The 25,070-nt window shown below is 40.7% G+C and overlaps 1 protein-coding gene across 1 annotated transcript; it reads right to left on the bottom strand.

The window, feature by feature from the left end:
- Nucleotides 1-434: 434 nt before the first annotated feature.
- Nucleotides 435-25,065, bottom strand: LOC131671444 (brefeldin A-inhibited guanine nucleotide-exchange protein 3). The gene is made up of 25 exons (XM_058947850.1): nucleotides 24,933-25,065; nucleotides 23,476-23,609; nucleotides 22,633-22,767; nucleotides 22,244-22,409; nucleotides 22,046-22,175; nucleotides 21,714-21,980; nucleotides 21,406-21,639; nucleotides 21,106-21,333; nucleotides 20,647-21,038; nucleotides 20,406-20,578; nucleotides 19,855-20,326; nucleotides 19,557-19,779; nucleotides 19,307-19,486; nucleotides 18,840-19,197; nucleotides 18,499-18,762; nucleotides 18,135-18,407; nucleotides 17,730-18,052; nucleotides 17,372-17,661; nucleotides 17,162-17,294; nucleotides 15,752-15,980; nucleotides 12,448-12,674; nucleotides 4,736-5,256; nucleotides 3,827-4,286; nucleotides 2,615-3,059; nucleotides 435-2,039 (listed from the first exon to the last, which is right to left on the bottom strand). Exons 1-25 carry the CDS (start codon nucleotides 25,015-25,017, stop codon nucleotides 1,890-1,892), a joined length of 6,492 nt encoding a protein of 2,163 aa, XP_058803833.1. The 5' UTR covers nucleotides 25,018-25,065; the 3' UTR covers nucleotides 435-1,889.
- Between the last annotated feature and the right edge of the window lie 5 nt (nucleotides 25,066-25,070).

Genomic DNA, 25,070 nt, shown 5'->3' with positions numbered 1-25,070 from the left:
CGAGAATAAGTGATGATGTTCGTTGATGGACAGAGCGCGCGGCAAATGGATCACCTGCCACGTAGATTTAGTTCACTTTCTTCGAATCAGGATGTTATAATTATGTGCGTCATCCTCACTTTTTACAAGGATGTTCAAGATTCAGAAGTCTTCATACAATTAACATAATATCAAATAAAACACGTGTCATCTTTTTCTTGTTTTATATTGTCATTTATTATTTGACTGGCCATTCACAAAAATACTGAAGCAACAATCACATAATACCAACACTTCAGATACAAAATCCAGTTCATTGCCGAATAATGTTTAGCTCGACATAAATATATGCATCATAATATACGTGTACAATATTAATTATTTTACAGTCATACATATATATATATATATATATATATATATATATATATATATATATATTTTTTTTAGCTGTTTATATATTTTCTTTAATGATATATTCAGTCGCTTTTCAACCTTTCTAATGGTTTTTTTCATATTTTTCACACACAATAATCAAACGTGTAACTGAATGTACTCAATTTGTTCTAATTTGGGAAAGCGAAGGAGTATTCCAATGCAAATGAACACTGAACGAAACATTTGATATTGTTAGGACTAATATCGAGTTTGTTGTATATAGCAATTAAAATAGTATATTACGATACAAGACGGGAGACACCTACGTGCGTGCGAGTATTGTATACAATTTTTCCTAACAAGTTGCGCAAAATGCCCAACTCCTCGATAGAAACAAAGCAATATAAATATTTTAAATTATGACGATGGGCCAATAAAAAGATCAAAACAGCAAACATGTTTTTAATCATATTCATCGGTAAAATACGCGTGCATTAGCACCAGATTTCGATATATATATATAATCTTGAGAGCGGCAAAGCGAATATACTGTTCATTTCCTGCCATTCTGTACCACAGCCGTATATCGTGCATTTGAACGTAAGAGAGATTTCTTACACGCCACTAACTTTTAATAAAATCTTCGAATATAACCGTTCATGAGATAATATTACGGCACGATCGAAAGAAACTAAGATCCAAAACTTAAATAATATTATTTCGAAATAAGCATGGCTTTGAATCAATGTTACAAGATTATACTTCTGGATCAAACAGTGCAGTCAGTTAAATATATGACCATAGTAATCAATCGACTCATCGTTCATAGTGTAATTGAAAATGTCATTTGACCGCGCAATAATACCCATTGTTGTAAGATCAACTTACTTATCGTATATAGATACTTTTAGTACAAGAATCATTAATTAACATCTTTATTTTATAAATTGTTCTAGAATCAGTCAACTTTATAATGCACTTGTATACCGTACAAACAGAGCACAGAGAAGTTGTACTCGAAAAAATTTATCGCCTAACGGTTGTGACAACTCAGTATTCATCCGAATCAGAACACGAAGAATAATTAACACTTCCACTGAGTCAATGTTATCATGATACTTGTGCCCCTTAGCAAACAATTTATTCAATTTTCTATAACTCCAAAGTTCACGGAAAGCTCGATTTTTGGTTCATTACACATCCTTTACTAAATGCCTAAGAACTTAATACAAAAATATAACGGCATCTCCACACACGACATAAAATCTTTGAAACACCTATCAGTCGAATTTTTTTTAGCAACATGTAACAACAAGACTTTCAAAAATATAGTTTGACCATCCGTATTTGTACATCGATAATACAACCTCTTACTATGTTTTTTATATAGACAATATCCATAGACGACGAAAAAAGGAACAAGAAAAGAAAGTAGACGTATAACAACGTTGTAGCTTTCCGTGAACGTGAGACCAAAAAAGAATAAGAAAAAGAAAAAGAAAAAGAAAAAATTGAATGTAGCCGCTAGCAGTTCACTTGGCGGCGAGTCTGGTCTTATAGATATGAGCGATGCGTTGGAAGAGATCCGACAGCCGATGCTTGAGCGCCGACTCGTGCGCGTGTCGCGTCAGTATTCGAACTCCGCCCAGCAGAACCGGAAGCAACGGCGCCAATCGCTCGTCCTGCAACACACCAGATATACGCGCTACACACTCGTATTTATTTTCGGGAACGATTTCGTTTCAAAGAAGCCGTTCGGCCTTTTATAATCGATCTCGTGGAACGGAGACAGGCAAGATAACGCTAATCGCTCCGGTTTGTCACCCTTTTTATGACTTTTCGGAAGTTCGGCGCTGCCGCGCGCCAAGGTCGACCGGTTTTTCGAGAATACACACCGTTATTATCACAATCGTATACCTCGGGCAAGGTTGCTGCAGTCATATAGAAAGTTTTTGCCTTTCGGCCTCGGGATTTAATCTCAAATTGACAATCGTTCGTTTATTGCAAATCAGCCGCGTCACTGCGATGAGATCATTACGAGGCATGCTGATACAATCGTGTATTTTCATATGGCATTGTCGATTGCATTGGTTATGAATGACGATTGTAGATGGCTATGTAATAAAAATGCGAAACATCTTTTCAAATATTTGAAAGCTTTTTTAATTGAATTTTTGAAACGCAACTTTTACGTAATTCTAATTATCGTTACTGACCACGCAGCAATAAAAATTGCTAAGAAAACGAAATATCTCACCGAAAGTGCAAGCGCGTACTCGATACTAGCGGCAATAGTTTCGGCCCAAGCCTTCCTGCGAATCTCACTGTCCTTATTAGCATCTCTGGCTGCCTGTCCGTCGTCGTCAATGCTGCTCATCGCTCTGTTAGCAATCAGCATTTTCTCGTGCTCGTCTTGCAAAAATGGATTTGTACGGAGGCCCCGTTTGCTACGTTCGTGTTCTTCGAGTAGAGCTTTCACGGCATCGATCGGTGCTGTCTGTGGACATTCAGCTGCAGGTGTTAGATCCTCGTCGTCGCTTTCGGGTAATTCGGTATTAGTGGAAGTCACCGCGGATGATTGATGAACAATCCGCGATTGGTGCTCTTTCGGCTGACTCAGTTCCATCATGGATTTAGACCGGAAGTACGTACTCTCCTTTTTCGCATCGAGTTCGCCTTTCTGGATGAATTTCAAGTTATACCTGTAAAATATTTTCACGCCCAAGGGTAATCATACATCGAATTACGATTGTCGTCTAATCGATTCATCAATTTTAGTCATTATTGCGTACTATGACGTTTTCTTATCTGATGTTTTTTTATTTTTTTCAAGGATATGTTCGGTAATGCAATTTATTAAAATGTAATTAAAAATAATTGTAAATGTAAATGTTAGAATTTATCGAAAGATCCCAAACAATTACGGTTGCGTGAGGTAAATACGTATGTTTATACAGCAAAGCAAACACCAGTAAACGCATGACCAACGCTAGGCTCTCAAACAATACCTGTCAAAAATATATCTGTGACTTGTTTACATCTGTCAAGTGGAAATTGTCAAGTAAGAGTATTGTTATTTTTTGCAGTATTTAGACTTGAGAAAATTTACAATATAGCAAAATATAGATAATGAATAAAGATGTTATAAGTGCAAATGAAAGTTACTTTACAATTTTACTTGTAATAAACTTCTTTAAATCTAACTATATTTTTCTTTGAAATGCATTGATGAAGGACGGTTTCAATTCGTACCTGAACAACAAAATATTATACTATGCATAAGCATACACCTTCAATTATCGCGAAAAACAAAGATATTAAATAAACTTTTCGAATAATTTTATAATTCATCTACTAAATTTCAAATCGGTTTCTCAAACTATTCTTGAATAATTTACGTAAACCATATTTCACAGAACTATCAATTAAATATTTAAATGAATTAAGTAATAAATGGATAATCCCTCACCTTCTGGACAATAGACAATCCTCGCTCTTCCGCATCCTTTCCTTGGGGTAAGCATCACCGCTAGCCTCCTCTCTTTCACTATCAGGCGTATCATTTTTGACCTCCTTGAATATACTTTTTGGCATAAATACTTTGTCCATATCAGGTGTATGCGAAGACTCGACTAGATCTTCGCTGGTCGCGCCACCCGATCGATCCAAATATACGGTCCTTGAGTTACTCGACCCTAATCTCGAACAAGGTCTTGAATCGTCAGTCTCCGGCTCCGATTGTGGACCAGAGTCGGTAGAATACTCAGCAGCTAAATCGGATAAACGGAATGGTCGAGCGTCTTCCTCGACAGGTACGTTAACACCAAGATCCTTGAGGGCACTATCGTCATCTGCGTAATCGTCCTCAGAGTTTGGCGTAACGCTGTAGACTAGCCGATTATTCTCGTTTGCGCCATCCTCATTTGGATCTTTATATATATATGAATATATGCGTTAGGTTATTGTTTAATGAATTGAAAATTTCAATATTCATTCTCATAGCATTTGTTGAATGTTACTTTTTTTATGAAATACTGTTGTTTTTAGTTATACATTATATCTTTCGCACAATTTTGGCTTGATAAAAACTAAATGTTTTGCAGCATAATTAATAAGCATTTATATAAAATTAATTTATGTAAGATGGTTTTAATTCAATGTTACAACGTTTAAAATAAAGTTTCGTTGCGATTGTGAGACCAAGAAGTGTACAATTGAGTCTTAATGGCACTCGTGTATTTAACAATTGCACATTCTTCGCCTCACAAAAATATCTTTCTTCGGTATTACGTATTGTTTTGAGCTATAGCAGCAAATAAATGAACCGTCGAAATGATCGACATATTAGACAATAATATTAATCAGGGCTTCACCTTACCTACAATCTCAGTATATTCGTCGGGTTGAGAAACCAACAGAAAGAATTTTTTCTCAGCAAAAGAGTCCACTTTCGTATATCTGCCATCTCTGTCAAGCGCGATATCCACGTATGTGCCGCAGAGCTCGTCAAATGTCGTTTGTAATAAGCTCAGATATTTCAACAATTGGCGATACTTGGACTCTGGACGAACTTCGTCATTCAAAATCAATCCAACGCTTTCAAAGTCAACTCCATTCTTGGCTACTTCCCGCAAGCACAATTCGAACAATGTGAAAATCTTGATTGTCCAAGCTGTGCAAGCTTGATGATAGAGATTAGCTGGTCGTTGGAGATTAGCGACTTTTTGTAGAAGGAATTTTAATCCGGGTCGAGAGTCCAACTTCAACGCTGCTGCGTAAGACAGGTCCAGTGCCGAGAGCAAAGTATCCACGTGTCGTGGCTCAAGATGCGTCAGAAAAGCTACTGATGAACGAGGTTTTGGCGATGACAATGATGGACTCATTAACACGTTGGACAAACTGAAATAAACGAAAAATGGATTTTTTTATTGATGAACTTGTAGTGTCGTGTGCTATTGACATTTTGGGTTGCATCACGTTGCCAACGGTTTATCGAAACACCTACACGCACAACGATTTCAAAACCTCATTCTTTTACATTTGATAGATATTATAATTCTTCCTATACATTTGAGTGAAATTTTAGTGAAATGCATATACCATTTGCTTTTGATTAAAAATCAGTGAGAGCCCCTACTATCGGAAAAAATAATTTCCATAGAATTTGCTTCTTCACATGAATAACAGCGTAATTAAATGGATATTCTGATGGCGATAATAATATTTGCATTGAAGTGAATTAATGAAATGCTAATTTTATACCAAACATCTGCATAATGTTTATACAGATACTGAAAGAATTCTACGCACATATGAAGAATCAAAGCTAATCGACAAGATAAAGACGAAGTACGATAACAGCACACCTGCTCGTCGGGACATAAGAATATTTATTTGATACAGAAATACACGACTGAAGCCGTTTAGTAACAAGATTGGGTATCATTAAGTAGATAACAATTTTGAAACCGACCTTGCTCCTCATCTCGGGATATTGAGCTGGTATAAATAGAATCAATGAAAGGTTGACCAACGGATTGATTCTTGAACTACTTCCTGCGTCAGGATGTTCAAGATGAAGCACATCGTGAGTTTATTAGTTGTAATAACAGGTAGCGTTGCCGCTGATTTTACTCCAGAACTAGAAAATGCATTGGATTTGGAATTGGGAAAAATTGAATTATACCACCTTCGGAATATGACCAAGTTTACAGTAATGAGTGCTGATCATCCTCATGCTCATATGAAAGTTGTGAGTATTTTTAATTCGCGCATGTATTTTATAAAGCAATGCGTATTTATGAAAGCTATCTTAAATTGCTTCCGGTATGGCCGTCGAAGCACGCGGTAGCACGTCTTTGAGTTATTTAAAAAAAAATTCAATTGATTCGAGTGTAAACCACAATGCGCTCAAATACTCAAACTCGAGCGTACTATACTTGCAATATATATAAGCAGATTCTATCTTATATTCACATGAAATTCAAGAAAAGAATAGGTTGGCTTGAGCATGCTCCGACGGCCAGACTAGGGCCATTCAATTGAACGGACAAATTCATAGAATATAAGTACTTGATTTTGAAATGAAAAAAATTAATAAATAAAATGCATTCATAAGATTTATGCACACATGTAGTCTGCCGTATGTTGTAAAAGACTATGGACGTATCCATGTAACAATGAATGCAATGGATATTTTTAAGTATTTTGAAGATTCGTTTTTTTAAAGGAATATTATTTATTATAAATAATAATGAGAACAAGTATTCACATAGAATTCGCCACTAACATTTTCAATATTAATCTTTATTACGTGGACGTGTCATTAATTTGTTAAAATACCAACTTCTCACATCAACGAAGATAGCAATGCTCAGGTTCTCTCGTTACGGTTATTGATTGATTCTTCGATGAGAAAACACATATTGATAGAGATAAATTTGTATGTTGTATTTTATTATAAAATACTTAACATCAGAGAAAATCTTAATCAAGCTCGATATCTCAATAAAAATATTATTAAATAAGTAAAAATCTGAACAGCGAATCGTATAAACATCTCACAGATACGTTGAAGACTTTTCAAGACATTGCAGTTCTTATGCACGTACACATATAAGACAAAATCGCGAGCAATTGCATTCTGATTGTTGTTACAGAAATAAATAAACTATTATTAGAATATAATTTGCAGTATATAATTTTTGTGAATGAAAAAATTACCTATAACTTTGTCACAGACTGAATTGGGTGAATATTACAATTATGGAGCGGAAATTCACACGATTATAACAGACGACGGTTACATATTGGAAATGCACAGATTTACTGGGAACCAAACCAACTTAAGTTCTATAGGAAAACAGCCAGTCCTCCTTGTACATGGACTTTTGTGCAGTTCGATGGATTGGGTAATTGCTGGACCAGGAAGGGGCTTAGGTAATTAATTAAAATCAGTTGATTATAAGGAAGTTAAATGGATACTGCATTGCTAATCAATTTATCAAATAGCTTTCATACTTGCGGATCTTGGTTATGACGTTTGGATGGGAAATGTCAGAGGCAATAAATATTCGCACATGCACAACAACACCGCTATTTCAAAATTTGAATACTATGACGTTAGGTTCTTGATCTACATTTTACACGTAACCACATTACTCTTCTTTTCCAAATAATAAAATCAATTATTACTCTTCAGTTTTCACGAAATTGGGAAATACGACTTACCAGCGATGATCGATCACATTCTAAAATTGACAAAATATAAGAAAATCTACTACATAGGACACAGTCAAGGAACTGCACATTTTTGGGCAATGCTGAGTGAACGTCCGGAATACAATGATAAAATCATTGGGATGACTGCTCTTGCACCTGTTGCCTTTTTATCGCATCTAACTAGCCCAGTCTTTCGTGCTCTATCAATACTGCATCCCACGATTGACGTAAGACCTTTGTAACTATATTTTGTGCCAGTGCTGTTTCATAATTAATTTATAGTCATTTATTTAATTATGTTTATTTTCAGGTTATTTTTCGGTTGTTCGGTAAATATGAGTTCAAGCCAACTGGAAAGTTTTTCAACAAATTTGCGAAATTTTTATGCGATGAAACCCATATTACGCAACCCATATGTACCAACATTATATTTTTGATTTGCGGCTACAGCGAAGAGCTGCTTGACGAAGTGAGACCTTGATTCTCTTATTCTTAAGATACATCCTAATGAGTTTATTTTTTAATTTTTGCGTCACTTTAACTTTAGAAATTATTACCAGCAATTTTGGCCCATGTTCCTGCTGGATCGAGTACCAAACAATTTATCCATTTGTCACAATTGGTTAAATCCGGTAAAAAAGACACTTTATATCCGCATAGTTATTAATATTGTTAATTTCTTCAATCGATTTTAACGAGTCAAAATTTTGTTACTACTTCAGGATACTTTAGACAATTTGATTACGGCTGGTTGGCAAATTATAAAAAGTACAAGAGCTTTTCACCTCCAGAATACAAACTAAACAATATTAAAGTACCGGTATCTTTGTATTACAGCACTAACGATTGGCTTGTAACTCCAATAGTAAGTAACCAAGTTGAATAATTTTTTTAATTTCGAACTTTCCAGTGTATGAAACAAAATAATATTATTTTTAAGGACGTCAACAAATTATACTCCAAGCTACCTAATGTTGTTGGGAAATTCCTTGTTCCTCATAAAAAATTCAATCATCTTGACTTTGTATGGGGCTTAAACGTAAAAACTTTGCTTTACGACAAAGTAATTGATATCATGAAGCAGCAAATAAATCTTTACACCGATGAATTTGAATTTCTTAACAAAAGAAAATAAATATATAAGTCTTGATTAGTCAAACATAAAATTTGAAATTCCGAAATTTTTTATACATTCATAAAAGTATAAGTTCCAACACATTTTTCCTCTTACTTTTAGTAAGATGTAAAGATTATCAGTCATATTATTTATCAGATATGAAATATCAACTGTCACGATACTTTATAATATCTCCACTCAAACTCTTTCAATGAAAATTGATAAATATACGTTTTTGCGCCAGATACCAAGAATTTAATTAGTGAAAACCAATTTTGTTGTTGAGATTAATTTTACCGATATTTATATAAAACATGGGCTTATAACTCAAAAACATCAAATTTTATCTAAAAAAATTTTGTTCCAATATATTCATTGACAATTTTCCTATTGAAAACAACAATAAAAAACGTGTGATTCACTGGAGGGGACACGTCGTAAATAACAAATGAAGTCAAGACGTAGCGGCTCGTCGGCGTCAATCTGTATTTAATCTTATGAATTAATATTGCCGATTTTAATTAATATTCATCAAATTCATATTAGAGATTTAAAAAATATTTATGTGTATACCGCAGCCGCTTCATTGTTATAAACGTGTATACTGGCAACTTTTTAATGCACGAATCAGATGTAGCTGAGCATATCTGTCGGAGAAAGATGTCACTTTTAAAAGCTTCTTATTTGTTTGCTTTAAATTGACATTTTTCATGTATTTACTAAATAAATCACTTCTATGACTTTAATGAATATTAATAAAAAGCGTCAATATTAATTCATTAATATTATATTTACTAATTATACTCCTGAAGTAAATGTTATTATGAGTATTTTGAAAATATATTCATCCCGATAGGTTCAATGGTTACTGAGATATAGACGTTTAAGAAAAGGCATTTTTTAATGTTAAGAACTTTTGAAAAAAATTAGCGTATACCCAACAAATGTACTATGTACGATAAAAATCGACGATGTCACGGTACAGACTTAATTAAAATAGTATAGAATATGTTTTCTAAGCTTATTGCATTTAAAATTTTTTAGGATTTTATATACTGAATCAGCTTATACCGTGAAGGTACATCGTAATACAACAATGGATTTGATTAAACTCTAACGAAATGAAGGGGAAATGGGAGCCAGTTGTGTAAATCTATCCTTGAAAACTTGGTTTTTTGCTTACTCCATTTCAAAGTACGGGAAAGTAGATTCTTGTCTCGTGTGGCGTTTACGCAATACGAGCGAAGCGAGGGTGAAAAGTCCCACGAGACAGTGATTTCTTTCTTGAACATTCGTGTTTTCTATACGTATGCAAAGTTCGATTTTTTTTTTCGTCGAGGGTATTGAAAAGTTGCACTTTGCGCATGGAGTATGAAAAATATGTTTTATTTTCTACTTCCTCCAAGTGCCAAAGTAGACCTTCGAGCGACAGATGTGCTGCTTATCTTGCATTTCTATCGCTTGGTCTTGACGACTTTATTTGTATAATAAGAACAAAAGGACAAAACTTGGAAGTTATCATGTAACGGTTACGTAAGAAAGCAGAAAACATGAATAAAAGATATGACCAAAGTTCAATAAAATTGATAGAGATCGTGTAAAATAAAATGATAAATTTTTTATGAAAAGAGTTTAGCTACTCGCGACAGATTTGCACGATTTGGTATCAGAAGATAATATTTTCAATCAACATTCTACGTCACATTAGATGTTTCATTTAGTATAAATAAGCTTTACCATAATTTCCAGCGATTTAATTCTTGAATCGTTGCATACAGTGCAACGTTCAAAATGAAACTTTTCGTGGGTTTATTAATTGTATTAGTATCTAGTGTCATCGCCGAGTTAGAATTAGAACTAGCCGATGAAAGTTTAGAAATATTAGACCAAGATTTCTCGAATTTTTTTAATGTAACGAATTTTCAATTACTACGTAATGATCATCCACATGCTCATCTCAATGTCGTAAGTAACCCAAGATAATGTTTTTGTCATAAATATATTTCCTTCCTCCTAATCGTTCATTTGTTATTAACATTAGATTAGCCAACTGTATACGTACGTAATTTTACTCTACTTGATCGATTGTAGGTACAGTTGGGCGAATTATACAGCTATGGATCTGAAGCTCACACCATATATACAAAAGATGGACATATTTTAGAAATGCACAGATTTACCGAAAACCAAAAGAATTTAAGTCCAAAAGGAAAGCAACCCATTCTCCTTGTTCATGGCATTTTGAGTAGCTCGATGGATTGGGTCATTGCTGGCCCAAAGAGGGGATTAGGTATCGTTTAGAGATCCGGTGAATAAAATTTATAAACTTTATAATTGTTTATTAATTACTTTATCGATTAGCTTTCATACTTGCGGATCGTGGTTACGACGTCTGGATGGGAAACGTTAGAGGTAATAAATACTCTCGCCGTCATTTGAATGATTCAATTTCGGAATCTGACTTATGGGACTTCAGGTATTTATGTTTCAATGAAAATAAAAATATTTGTTGAAGGCTATCTTTAAATAGTATTTGACTTGATATAGCTTCCATGAGATGGGACTGTACGATTTGCCAACAATGATCGACTATATTTTGAAAAAGACCGAATACGAGAAACTTATTTACATAGGTCACAACCAGGGTAGTACGTCATTTTTCGCGATGTTAAGCGAACGTCCAGAGTACAATGATAAAATCATGACGATGTTTTCGCTTGCACCTATCGCCTATTGTTCGAACACAAAAAGTCCAATATTCCGAATACTCGCGGCTGCCAACCCCTTACTCGACGTAAGACATCAAATTTATATTACGAGATAGCATTTAATTCCATTTGTTCATTTTAATGATCATGTAGGTGTTCAGACGATACTTCGGTAAATACGAGTTCCAACCAACTGGAGAATTTTTCCAAAAATTTACGTCGCATTTCTGCAACAAAACTAGCCTAGCCCAACCCATATGCACAAACATCATTTTTATGATTTGTGGATACAGCAATGAGTTGATGGATAAGGTTAATGAGAAAACTTCCTTATCCTAACTTTTTAATTAACGACTTTTTTCTAAATGTGATTTTTTGGTTTTTTATAGGATTTACTACCAGCAATCTTGGCTCATCTTCCTGCTGGATCGAGTACCAAACAATTTATTCATTATTCTCAATTATTTAAAAGTGGTAAGATAAATAATCACTTCAATCAACTTTCGTATTATTTATCATTGTTTATCTTATCGACAATGCCCTAAGCATATTTTTACCGAGTGTAGGTCAATTTCGACAATACGATTACGGTTGGTGGACGAATTTTGATAAATATAATACTACGAAGCCACCAGAATACAACTTTGATAACATCAAAGTTCCGATATTTTTGCACTACAGTTCCAACGACTGGCTTTCAAATCCTAAGGTAGGCGAAAATAGAATATCCATGATTTCAAGTACTACTGAAAGTTTAACTTTTTTTAAAAAAAAAGGATGTACAAAAATTATACGAGAAACTGCCGAACGCTCTTGGCAGAATCCGTGTTCCACATGACCAATTCAATCACCTCGACTTTTTGTGGGGTAAAAACGTCAAGACTCTGCTGTACGACAAAGTAATCAGTTTAATGAGGCGCCAAGAGAAATTGCATGCCAAGACGTCAAAAGATTAACATCATCTTAGTTGCACACTTTGCGTACTTGTATAAGTAACTCCAGAATCCTCTTTATAAGATAAAAATAAACAATTTTCCAACAAACCTTGGAACAGAAATGTCTGTGCCCTCCAGCAAAACACTTGCGATAGAATGCAATAGCATCTGATGCACTAATAGACCCACTACAAGAGCTCTCATTTGTACTCGTACGATATAGAGCTCAGGATTAAGAGTCGAAGCGATCGAAGGTGGGTAGAGAAGGAAGACGTAGGATTTATCGTCGGGAGAATCGAGTAACTCTTCTAGCCGTTGCTCTTCCATTAGAAATACCTGAGAACATGAATTTCATTATTCAGATTATTCTAACCGTAGGCTTATCTCTCGTTGTTTTTCGAGAGAAGACGACATAATTTTCGAAATACGCATGATGCGTATTGCTTCATTGAAAAATGTGTCATCTTTCGAAAATCTTTGAAGAAAATAATTTTATTGATCGAATGTGCTTCGATTGAAAAACGTTCACTCAAATAAAAAAATTAACTGTTTTTCTCAAACGAAAGCTCAAACTTACAGCTCAAATAAATTTTTGGTTAATTCGCCGAGCACACGTGATTATCTTTTTATACAAAACACACTATTTCAATCATAATTACACGTTAGTGAATTGGTTACAAAAGGCTTGTTTAGTGCTTAACAAAGGTTAATTAGCTTCTATACTATGGCGTTACATGATTGAAAGCTCACTAATGAAAAATTTACTAGACTATTGGTTACAAGGACAGACCACTACATAAAAGTTACAGTACAATAGATTGTCGTTTTCGCACAAATGAATAATCATAATCCTATAGTAAATCTGTCTTTGTTTTCTATGAATTAGGTCGGCAATATGGTATTTGTTAATAATTCACAATCGGTTTTTGGATATGTTCTAATCTATAACATCAAACGTGTCACAAATGTGATTATAAATAACGACTATATTGACTAAGTCGGTGGCCATAAAAATGTTGTATACGCAAGCTAGAAAATATGAGGATAAATGTGATTCTGGCGTGTAATTAATATATGTAAATATATAAAAATGTGTCGCATATAGCTTTGAGTATGTCGGATTTAATGTGTGCATTCTACTGAAGCTGCGTCTCGTATACAGTTCTTCCATATAATAATTATTCAGCTATATACGGGTATCGTAGGTGTTGAACGCGCACAATCAAGTACGCGCGTGTGTTACAGCATCGTGTTTTGAAAGTGAGAGGAGGAAAACATAATATACTCTGTAGCCATGGACCCAAGCCATGGATTTTCTTTGACGAGCGTTCGCGAAAAATTATTAGTTATATTCTGTATTTTTATTTATTGACAAGGTTCCATCGTTAGCTACTTCATGTAACAAACTATGTAGTAGTGTGATGGGTACACTCGATAGATAATTTACATTTTTATTACCGATAACGTAAAAAAATGATGCCTTTATAACATTCAATTGACTACTTCGACATACAAGTCAGATGGTTTTCAGAAAGAATTAAAAATAACATATTGACTATTTACAATGAGTACAGAAGGTCTTAAGCGTGACTGCTGTATTGACAAATACTTTCGATAATTTTTTATTACTAACTGATATTATTAGTAGCCATAATAAAAGAATCAAATGAAAAGGACTTTGATTGACTAGTGAGCTGACTAGTATAGCGGGTGCATTAGTGATTGATTTCAATTGATTTCAATTGATTTCAAACGACAAAAATAAAACAAAGCAATGAAAGAAAATGAGAAAAAAAATGTCATATTATGCTTTCTTCGGATTTTTCCCCAATATTTAGCTGCATGAGAAACAAAGCTTCAATTCAGTTCAGTCATAGAGCTAAAATGCTTTAAACTTTGCCAATTACATTGAATTATTTAAACATGGTTAAACATGATTTATAAACGGTAACATTTTGTAAAAACACGCTGCTCCAATTGCCGTCACTCTCGCTATTAGGCAGCAAAAGCGAATATTTATAAAAGTCATACTGACACGTCATCTTACTCATAATTAATCAAGCTATGCCAGTAAGCTCGAACATTACGTAAACAAAAATTTTCGGTCATTATAACAATCAATGAAACTTTAGTTCAGGTAATGTCCCATTTCAAGCACTTAGGCAACAGCCTGGCAATGAACAAATTGAAGTTACTGTGTCTTGGATATCGAAAGCGCTTCATGACCATTCGCGAAGCTCACAGCTCTCTCAAAAAATAAAGAAGTAAATAAAAAACCAAAACGAAAGCTTGATAAATGTGATGTAACGAGGCCCTCAACCAAACTCTGCCGAGCAATCAATACGAAATAAAAAAAGTGAATATTGAAAAGAGCACGAAAGGAGAGAAAGAGAAAAAAGTGAATAACAGCACAGTAATGTCGACAGAAAGGAAAGAAAGATAAAAGAAAATTGTCGAATAAGGGGCGCCAACTGGTTGAAATATATAGAATAATAATATTGGCATGTGTGTAAAATCCATGACGAGAGTTACCGTGGACTAGAGCCAATGGGGCTTGGCCTTGTTAGGCGTAGTGTTAGTGTAAACGGGGGGTGTTGTAGTCGTGTGCTGCCTAGAACACGAAGTAGCGGCAGTTGTTGTCGTAGCGGTTGTTGCCTTGGCGGCAGCGGAGCGCATCATTGTCGTCTCGATGCTCAGAGTGTCCTGGTGAGGCATCGTACGCAGAGCCGTGACCGACTGCCTCTTGATAGCCGTCAATACCTCGCGAAGCTGGCTCACCTGGCGGATTTATCATACACACACACCCACACACACGCGATATTGGCCATTTCGAGTGAGCGCGCTTTTTGTCGGCTCGCCTCGTGCTTGCCTCGGCTGCACTCGCTACAATCGATTTGCCGGCGATGATTTCTTTTTTCTCTGCGTGTGCCGTGCGTCGGACGCACACGCTCTCACCTTTAGCTCTCTACACGCATATATGCAAATCGACACCAGCCATGAAATCAGCCGTGTCTTTTCGAAAGAATTTTATTGCTTTTATTCGTTGTCTTGCGTCGGCTTCATTTTCTTTCGGACACTAGTATCAATCTAAATGAAACTGTCACTTTGTTACAATGAAAAAATTGGAAAAACTTGTTTATTTTCAAACTGACATTAGCGTGTACAGTCGGATAATTTACAAAGTTAACTGCCGTACATTTGTGAAATCAAGGTACTCGTATCTGATCGTGTACGACCAGAAAGAGCTCATACAAAGTCAAAGCGGAGAAATAAACAGCGCGCGAGTCGCATGAATGCCTACTGTCAATGTTCGAACGTTACTACGAGCAGCTACAAGCCTCGGTGCTACGTCGTTCGTATAGCTTCGAGGGATGAGCCCACACAGACGAGGGAGCGACGCAGCGTGTGCTTACCTGGGCGGCAAGTTGACGGAGTCTCTCGGCTTCCTCGGGCGTGCTGTCGCGTCTCGCGGCGACCTTCACCTGCGCGGCGTCACCGTAAAACGACTCGGACCGCGGCGAGAAGGCCATCGTCAGCTGGTGCAGCTCCTGCAGCGAGTTGGAGCAGGCGCGGTGACACGCCACCCCGCACACTTGCCATTGGTCGGCAGTCAGGTTCGGGCCGCTGCTCACGAGTACGTGCCTGTCGGCAATTTTCACGGGGGTCAAGCGATCGTCGCCTCTACGATTCGCGTTTTTTTCGCATTCTGCCAGCGGCAATAGGCAGCGCCGTGCAGGACGTCCTCGAGCGCACGCGTGTCCCGATATAGAATTTCAGTGATACCTTTCTCTCGGTGCGTATCATCGGCGCTTTTCCCGTCGACGACCGGCTATAACGCGATCCGCGATAGAGAGAGAGGGGGGGGGGCTCCGGCTCGCGGTACCGTCGCTACAGTTTTTAAGGATCATCGAGAAGAAATAATAACTGCATCGCCGTGCACTGATATCCCGCGCGGCTAGAATTACGTACCAGTCAAGACGCCATACTTGTGCGAGTATGAGAAAGTATGCGACGCCGACGAGAGAGGCGACCGAGGCAACCGAGACGATCGGAAAATCTGCGTAGCTAAGAGCGATTAAACGGAGCGAGTCTACGTTGGCTGCGGACCAGTTGGACGCGAAGCTGACTCGTCGCTCTGACCAAAAGAATTTTGGCTACCTGCGAAAAACTTTGCTGACAATTGCGCCGAACTTTCCGTCAATTGACTTGGTGAAGGCGCATCCGAAGCCAAAAGGCAAAGCCAACGAAAAGCGCGAGAATGACAAAGGAAAATAAAGAAGCAGAGCGAGGCGGCTCGAAAGGAGAAGAAAGAAGCGCACAGTGAATGAAGTGGAGTCAACGTATGGAGGGCTATATAAGTGCCGATATAGGGTGTCGAGTGTCGGTGGCATGAGCACGCAGACCTGTCAAGCTTCATTATGTCTCTTTGTTGGTTCTGCCTACCAACAAGTATATACGCGCACGCATTCCACCGCTTGCGCAATCTTGCGAGCCAGTAAAGGCTCGCGAAAGAAGCTATGTGTTCCCTCGATCCTCGTAGCGGTATTAGTCATCGATATATACCTACGAGACGCCGACGCGAAAGAATCCGCCGTGTAATTCATACACCGAATGAGATATAGGGTGTCTCTGTAGCGAGAGCTCGCGACTGTATTGCTCGCTCTGAATGGGAGACAACTAGCGAGTAGGCACGTTGCTCGCGAGAAGCTTTCTCGCTCGTTGGGCACGCGTATTGACTTTCTCGCGTGGCTTTGGTGGAGACACCGATAAGGGCTCGATCCGAGTCTGACGTGTGACGATTGGCGCACTACCGTAGATTATACCTTATGCAGGCACAGCCAAGCCTAGCGATGCTCTCGGTCGGTTGAACGACGCACTCTGCCATGACTAAGAACAGCTGCTTCAGCATCAACGTCGTTGCGGCTAAGAAGGCTTCTTCCCTTTTCGCGTCGGGCCCTGTCGAATCGACAACGTTCATATATTTTCTCGGTGCATCGCGTTGCGAGATCCCAGTGGAGAGTATAAACGCGAACCTTGTAAATGAGCTATGAAATCGACGATCAGGTCTGTGGTGAGCCCGCAGCACTGCTTGAAGTTCGGAGCGAAATTGTCCCATCCACGATAGATTTTCGAAGTCTTGCGAAGCCAGTTCTGTACCATCGGCAGTAGCAAATGATTGACGCAGTACAAGCCGAACAGCGGTCCAGGCGTGTTCAACGTGTTTCTCAATAAATGGAACAACGTCTCCAGTGTATGGGGTTGATACTTTTTTGGACTGATCATTGTTGCGCTCGCTAAACCTTCGATGAGTAAGTACCAAACTCTGAAAAGAAATTATGACATTTCTCTTATAGACTGAAAGTATCGTCGAACTAAAGGTCACATGCTCACCTAAGTATACCGCTCGGTTTATCCATAGCCTGCAGATTGACCGTCTTGGTGTCCGAAGAAGTCGATAGCAATTCGTAAGACACTTCTGGTATGACATCGTGCAATGAATCGCTTTTCCTGTCGAAACGTGCTATTTCTAGATTCGGTATAATAGGATCGACATACTGCGGTATACTAGACATCTGGATTTTTTGAGCGGCGTGGAAGATCGGACAGGCAGGCATTCGGTACATGGAGGCCAAAATTTCACTACAGTTTAGCAGATATTTGAGACTCTCCAAGCATAGCCCGGTTTTTCGACCGTCCGTCTCAGTGGAAGAGTCCTGTGCAGCGAACCGTGCATAAAATTTCAACAAACTTCAACGTTACCGAGTAAAAAATTGTAACTTCGTAAAAATAACGCACGTTACGAGCACCAGCTTCAGCCAGCGGCGCATCGGGCTCGCCGATTCCGCGCACATGCCTCAGCAAGCAGAGTATGCAATCGAGAGCAGCGTTGGCGAAAACAAGAGGATTGTCGGTGCTGAGAAAGATGCGGAAGACCTCGAGGAGAGGCGCGGACTCGACGCATTCGGCATTACCCACCGAAGCGACCTTCAGAGCGCCGAACAACGGTCGCCAACCCGAACGGATCTCCGTGCGATTCGTCTCTACGAACTCGCAGATGCAGCTGACAATCTGGAATTGCAATTGATTTTCGTTTGTTTAACCTATCACTCAAAAGGTATTATCCGGGAGATTTGTAAAGCTATTGTATTTCATTGCTCACTTGATCTTGCACGTCGCTGTCGCAGAGTTCAAGACACAAGAGGTTTTCAAAGGGCTTGAAAAGCGCCTCGTTGAAGTGGAAATGGGGTAGCTCGAGTTGATCGTTCAGTAACGCAGCCATCGAGTCGTGGATGCACTCGACCGCTTTCTTCGAGATGCCACGGTCTTTATGACAAGCAGCCTCCATGAAGTGCGGACCCAAGATACTCCATACCCTCATTATGTGGATCAATGGACGTCCACTTTTTACGCATTTGAGCATTACCTGGACAGTCGGGCAAAGATTAAGAGGCTAAAACCGAGAACGAAGTGGTATAAAACGAAATTGCAACGGGAGCCTACTTCGCCGAGCCTCGACAGTAGCAAAACATTGAGCTCTTCCTCGCGTGGCTTACTTCTGCGCCACCAGATTTTCCTATTCTCTTGACTATCATCGACGCTCTTGAACAGCTGGTCCTTGCTTGCACTGCACAGCGCTTGCAGAAATGAGCACAAAGCTCGTAAATTCAACTTGAGCGCCGCATCCTCGAATAATCTGTCGACTTGCTGCGAGAGAACGCAAACGATTTTTGCGGCATAATCGGCCGGTAGAATTCCATTGAACTGATTGTCCGCATTAGATTCGTGAATGATCTCGGGAATCGTTTCTAAGGCTGTGCTTTGCGTGTAGGGCGTTGACAGGAAGCTGTAGACGTCCACACTGAAACAAATTGCATTTTTTTAACCTGACTATGCCTGACTATTCGAGCATATTACTACTGATAAATTAAAAATGAATTCACTTTGAGAATTATTTGAAAGATACTCACCAAGTATCATCGTCATCGTCAACGATATTAAAACTAAGACGCAATCTATCTTGATTCGATTTACAATCATTAGCTGGCTCCTTCGGTTCTTTCTTCTCTTTCTTTGCGACCTTCGGGAAAGCTAGGTTTTGATTCTTTCCAAAGAAATCGTGTTCTAACTTACTAACGTACAAACAGCACCTGAAGAAATAAAGCGACGTAAACTTTCCACTACTTTGAAGATTTTTCATTTAAAGACCACTTTTCTTACGTGAAAACGTGAGGCCAACAATCGCTTCCATGGCTTCCGAGTTCCAATCCTTTGGCCAAGAGAACCTCCATACTCAGCGCGTGCGAGGTGTGCAAATTGGTGGCTTTATTCTGTAACTTCAATCTGAGCACGTCCTTTGTGCGTCTCAGCTTGGAAATCGACTGTTCGGAGCACGCAGCTTTGGCCAGTAATGCAAAGATCGCACCGCAACGACTTTGTAAGCCTGTTCACGGGGAATAATGATCTTATAAAACTGCCAATGAAGGCAATGGCTGAGATAACAGTGCGATTCACTTACCCAGAATATTACTGAGCATAGCCGCCTTGTGCAGTCCCTCCAGTGAAAGAACAATCGTATCCTTGACCGCACTTCTACCGTCGTCTTTACCCAAAATGCCCTTTCCGTTCTCGTCTTTGCAAGGATTCAATCCAGTCGCCAGGACAGCCACCATACTATCCCAGCAGCAAGTGAGCACGCGTCTCGACAGCTTGGCACCGGCTTCGGCCTCGGGTGTTCGCTCACTGCGCGACGGCTGGGCTTTCTCCAGGCGCAGATAATCCGACAGCAATTGTCCCCCGGGATGACTGCCCGTGATGCCGTCGACGTCAATGAGAACGTTCACGAGAGCGTTGTTTTCGTTGGACGACCGGTCGTAGCCGCATTTTTGGAGAAGGTTGCACGCGAGAACCTGCTGGTAGAGCTCGGACAGCCAGGTCGCCGACAGGTAGACCAGTACGCCCGAACCGTGCACTTCCTCGACGAACTGTTCCTGGAAATGGACGTCAGATCTTTCATCGGGCATCACACGGCGCGCCCAGTCGGATAAGATGTGCGCGGTAACGTCGTACCTCGGTAGCTGGAATCTGCCGGCTATCGTCCTCGTAATAATTCATCCGGATCAGTTTCAAATTCAGCAAGAGTGCCGCGTACGTGGCCAAATATATCCCGTCGGCGTTCATAATTGTCACCAGCGTGCAGTTATCGCTGGCCGGGTCTTTCTGCTCTCGTAGCTTTTGTTGCGCTGCGAGAAAAGAAGCAGCAACGCTCGATCCACCACCACCTTCGCTTCGATTTTCGGCTTCGACTCACCTTGGCAATAGCCCGAGGCGAAAGTCTGCAAGGCCTCGTCGACCTCGATGTTAGTCCTCAGTCCCAAAACCGTCGGTATGAGATCCAGCTTTAGGGTCTTGACGAATTTCCTCGCGTTGTGCCTCTCGACGTCGACGTTACACTCCTCGGCGAACTGCCTGCCCACGTGCAAGCACTTGGGAAGCTTCTCCAATCTCAGTCTTTCGCGCTCGTTCGCCAGCACGTAGTCGCTGTCTTCGAGGCAACTGTTATTGCCGTCTTCAACGACATCGTCGGCGGACTCGTTGTTGGCTGGACCTTCCGTGTCGGTCGAGTCCCCGTCTTCCGACGGTCCGTGCCCCGAAGAGTCCGAGTCGGAGACGTTGTTCTTCTTCATCAATTCCAGCTGTTCTCTGTCAATTGAAAAATACGCACGACAAGAGCTCGTCGAAAGTACCCACGGACAGCCGAACAACGTACCTATAGGTCTTGGGAAGACGGGCCATGCTCTGATAAGTGAGCGGTCCGCGATAGTCGCACGACTCGAGGTCGTCGTAAAGGCTGTTGATGGTGCAAGTGTAATCGTGACTGATGGCCTTGCCGTCGCAGAGCTCCTGGAGCGCCGACAGCATGGCAACGACGCAGGAGACCGAGGCGTGCAGTACCGACAGATTGGCGCTCGTCGACTCCTCTATCGAGTCCATCGCCCTGTTGGACAGCAAAAGACAAACGTAGGGCTTCGCGCGTAGTGGTCGCACGAGGCTATCGATTCGCGCTTACAGCCTCATGAGCGCCATGTCGCTCTGCAACTGGCAGGATTTCTCCTCCTCGACGAGCAGCGGCCCGGAGAAATCAACGATACGACTTGGACTGCGCAGCAATTCCTTGAGAGCTTTCAGAGGCTCCAGACGTTGCTGAGGGGGTGGATACAGCAGCATCCGATGGAAGACCGACTCGAGTACTGGACGAAGCGGCCCAGCGCAGCCTACTAGTCGCACTAGTTCCGTTCCGATGCTGCGAGCGGCCCAGTGGATCATTGACGACGTTCGAGACTCAACGTCGCGATTGCCGGTCGGATTGGCACTCACCAATAAACGGTCTTCGCTTGGTGGCTGTCGAAGCCGAGGGGGCTGACGAGGTAGCCAGAGCCACGTCCGATTTCCGAGTCTTTGCCCTCGCGCGAGCTGAAGGCCTTGTCGACGCGCGGCGTGCCCAGGAACCCGATCAAAGCCGGGCAGAACTTTTGCCAGAGAAAAGTGGTGAAGTGAGCGTTGGTGTGGATCTTCTGCGGCAGCGACGAGATCAGCGTGTGCAGCGATTCCAGGAGGAAGACGACCGTGCTGCCGTTCCTTGCGCTGAGATCGAGACAGAGAATAGACTCGAACGTGCGTCCGAGTGCGCGTCCGCGCGTCAAACTCACTTCTGCGCCTCGTCGAGCTTGCAGCAGATGTACTGCAGTATGGGCAGCGCTTCGTTGAAGCAGCACACCCCGCGCTCGCGAATGCTCTTGTTGCGCTTGGCACTTTCGTCCATCTCCTGGCACTCCTCGTCTGCGCCAAAAACACACCAAAGCAATGAGGCGCGCGAAGGCTATGCGCCGTCTATAGCTGATATTCACCCAAAAATAAGCAGAACGACCGCAAGGTTTGACTAGTGGCCGCCTGAGCCGCAGTTCTGACCGCTTGGTTGCCGTGCTCAAAGGCTTCGCAGCAAGTCGTTAGGATTGCGATTATTAAGCGGCCGTTCATTGTCCAGTAGGGACAGCACGCCACTTGCAGCAGTACCTGTACGACCGACGTAATCATAGCTCAAATCATAGGTCGACGTCGAAAAAAAGCAGGAAATATATTTTCGCGGCCGTGGCGACGGATAGACGCATCGATCGTCGATCAATTCAAAATCGACGTGAACAAGCGTAAGTGGCCACGAGATTAGGGCGAGTAGTTATCGAAAAAATCGAATGACAATAAAAAAAAAAGAAAAGGATGGCGTGCGTCCAACACTCACTTTGAGCATGTCGGTCTGGGTGTCGTCGGACTGCGACAGAATGGAACCCATTGCGTGCAGCATCTGAGCCGGAAGCCACAGGGAATCGTCTTCCGGCTCGTACGGCGACTGAAATCTGTCGTCCCGCAGCATTCTCTGCACATACACAGCGCACACGCGCCCCCATTAAACTCGAAGCCGCAAATAACCATTTTGCAGCTTGCTCAGCACGCTTCTTTCTGCCCTTCCTCTCGCCGCTTCGTTATACTAATAAGCGTTTTCTCTCCCTTCATCGAGGCTATCGGTCGTTCGATTCCCCCGCGATCGGCAGATGAGCGCGTCGGCCTTTTCAGGAATTTTGCCCTCGGAGCTCGCTCGCGAACAGTTTGTCGACCAGCGTTGAACTTGGAATGAGCTCGACACTGCCGCTCGCGCCGTCTCTTATTCTTTTTTTTTTTCTCAATGCCGACGACAACAGTTTGGATTTTTACGACGGTGACACTGAAATGTCCAACGGAGGTACACTGACATTGCCAACCTTTGAACTATAAAAAGCTCGAGTTTATTACGGACGTTCGCCTTTATAGCTCGCAAAGGCTTTGAGATAATTTACCGCAAAGGCAATCCTGCGTACAGTGTCGTGCATTTATTACCAACTAACGTTCGTACGAGCTTCATTGCGAAAAACAACTCCGACTATAAAATGCACGCTACCTCGCCTATCCTCCTCGTTCGCCGTGGTGTACATTGTAACAACTTTGTCGCGCAAGAGCTGCAAACTGACGAGCGCCAACAAAAGACTGCGTTGACGCGTGATAGGAAAAGTCGTGCGAGCGACCGAGAAAAGGGGCTGGCGATACTCACGTGTAGGCCGGATAAGCCAAAGGCAACGAACTTGCTGCGTTTGGTCTCGAGGGCGAGCTGAATCGCTCGGAGGCACTTGGCGCGTAGCTCGTGTGGTGGATCGCGCAGCAGGCCCTGCTGCTTCTCCAGGAAGTCTGCAAGTACGTGCGAAACGTGAACAGCTGCGAGTTAAAGTGAACGCGAGAAAAGAAAAACAGCTGATCTCGCATACAGGGCGGCGAACTCGTGCGAGATTTTTGACAGGTGAATGATCTCGGCTTTATTTTCTTTTTTTTTGTGCGTTTTTTTCTGTACGTTTTAGTCGATGAAAAAGCCAATCACACCGAATTCCTTCACAAAAGCTAAACGAGATCAAAGTTCAAATGATTTTATATCAGTAGACGAAGCCCCGTTGTGAAGCGGGCAACTTTAAAGAGAGGCTAAGTCGACTGCTAAGAGAACTTCTAAAATTGGATGAAATTTTCAATTATCGGCTCTGACGCAGTTACGATGTAAAGCTTTTCCATAAATAACAAGATTCTCAACAAACAACAATACGTAGGATGAGAAAATGTACAAAAACATTTCAATAATTTATAGTAGCTTCTATTGAAAATAAACAATTCGCTGCACCGTGACTGCGTTTTCAAATATAACTTAAGCTACACGAGCACCTAAAAAAATACATATACAATAAACAATGTAAAAATAGACGTAATGAATTACCGACGTCACAAGTAATAAAGGCAATCGATCGTCAATAAAACAAGGAGCATCTTTTACTTTCATACGATTTGCGACGTTTTATTACGCCTAGCACGTACGCAGGTGTGCTCGTGGGCTTTTTTTCTTTTTTTTTCTATCGCCTTGCGAGCCGGCGCGCGCAATGATAACAAATACCGATCAATAAATGCCGAAGAGAAAAAAAACACGCTGAAACGGAGTTGATGGACTGCGTTGACATTTCATTCTATATTTTTGGTAAATAGCACAAAGTTGGTTCGCATTGGCAACGGAAGCAAAATCGCCAAGATCCATATGTTATCGGCGAGTTCGGCTCGTTACGACGGGAACTGTGCTGTTATCGTATCTACAGCGTTTTGCCTCGAATCCGCTGAATAATTCACGCGTATTTCCTTTTCTTTTTCAACGAACAAATGGTGCGAGCTTGTATATCTGATTGTTCAAACGTGTGTTATCGTGCAGCATAATTATCAACTGAATTAATGGTGAAAAACAAAATTATATTATCATGAAACAAGCTCATCCACAGTTTATTGACGATATCTAGCGAACACTGAATGTGTCGTAAAAAATAAATAAATAAATAAATGAAGAAAAATCATTTGCCATCTGAATTGAATGAAACCACGCGACCGAACCAACAAATCCCACGTTTAATCCGACACACCTAATTTATCAGTCACCATTGAAAGCACGCATGGACTAGCGAATATAACGAGGAATACAAGTCTTACCGGAGGCATCCTGGGCAGCCTTTCTGAGGCCGTGTAGTTTGGCATTGTGCGCTTCCTTAACGAGCTGCAGCAGGAGATCCTCCATGACACGACTGGCGCGCAGCGGCGGCCGTAGTCACAGTCGTTGAAACGTCGACG

This window comes from Phymastichus coffea, unplaced genomic scaffold (assembly GCF_024137745.1).
Source record: "Phymastichus coffea isolate CEN01 unplaced genomic scaffold, Cenicafe_Pcof_1.1 PCOF00126, whole genome shotgun sequence".
NCBI classification, from domain to species: domain Eukaryota; kingdom Metazoa; phylum Arthropoda; class Insecta; order Hymenoptera; family Eulophidae; genus Phymastichus; species Phymastichus coffea.
The sequence above is the reverse complement of the archived record's forward strand: the minus strand, read 5'-3'. Positions and strand labels throughout refer to the sequence as shown.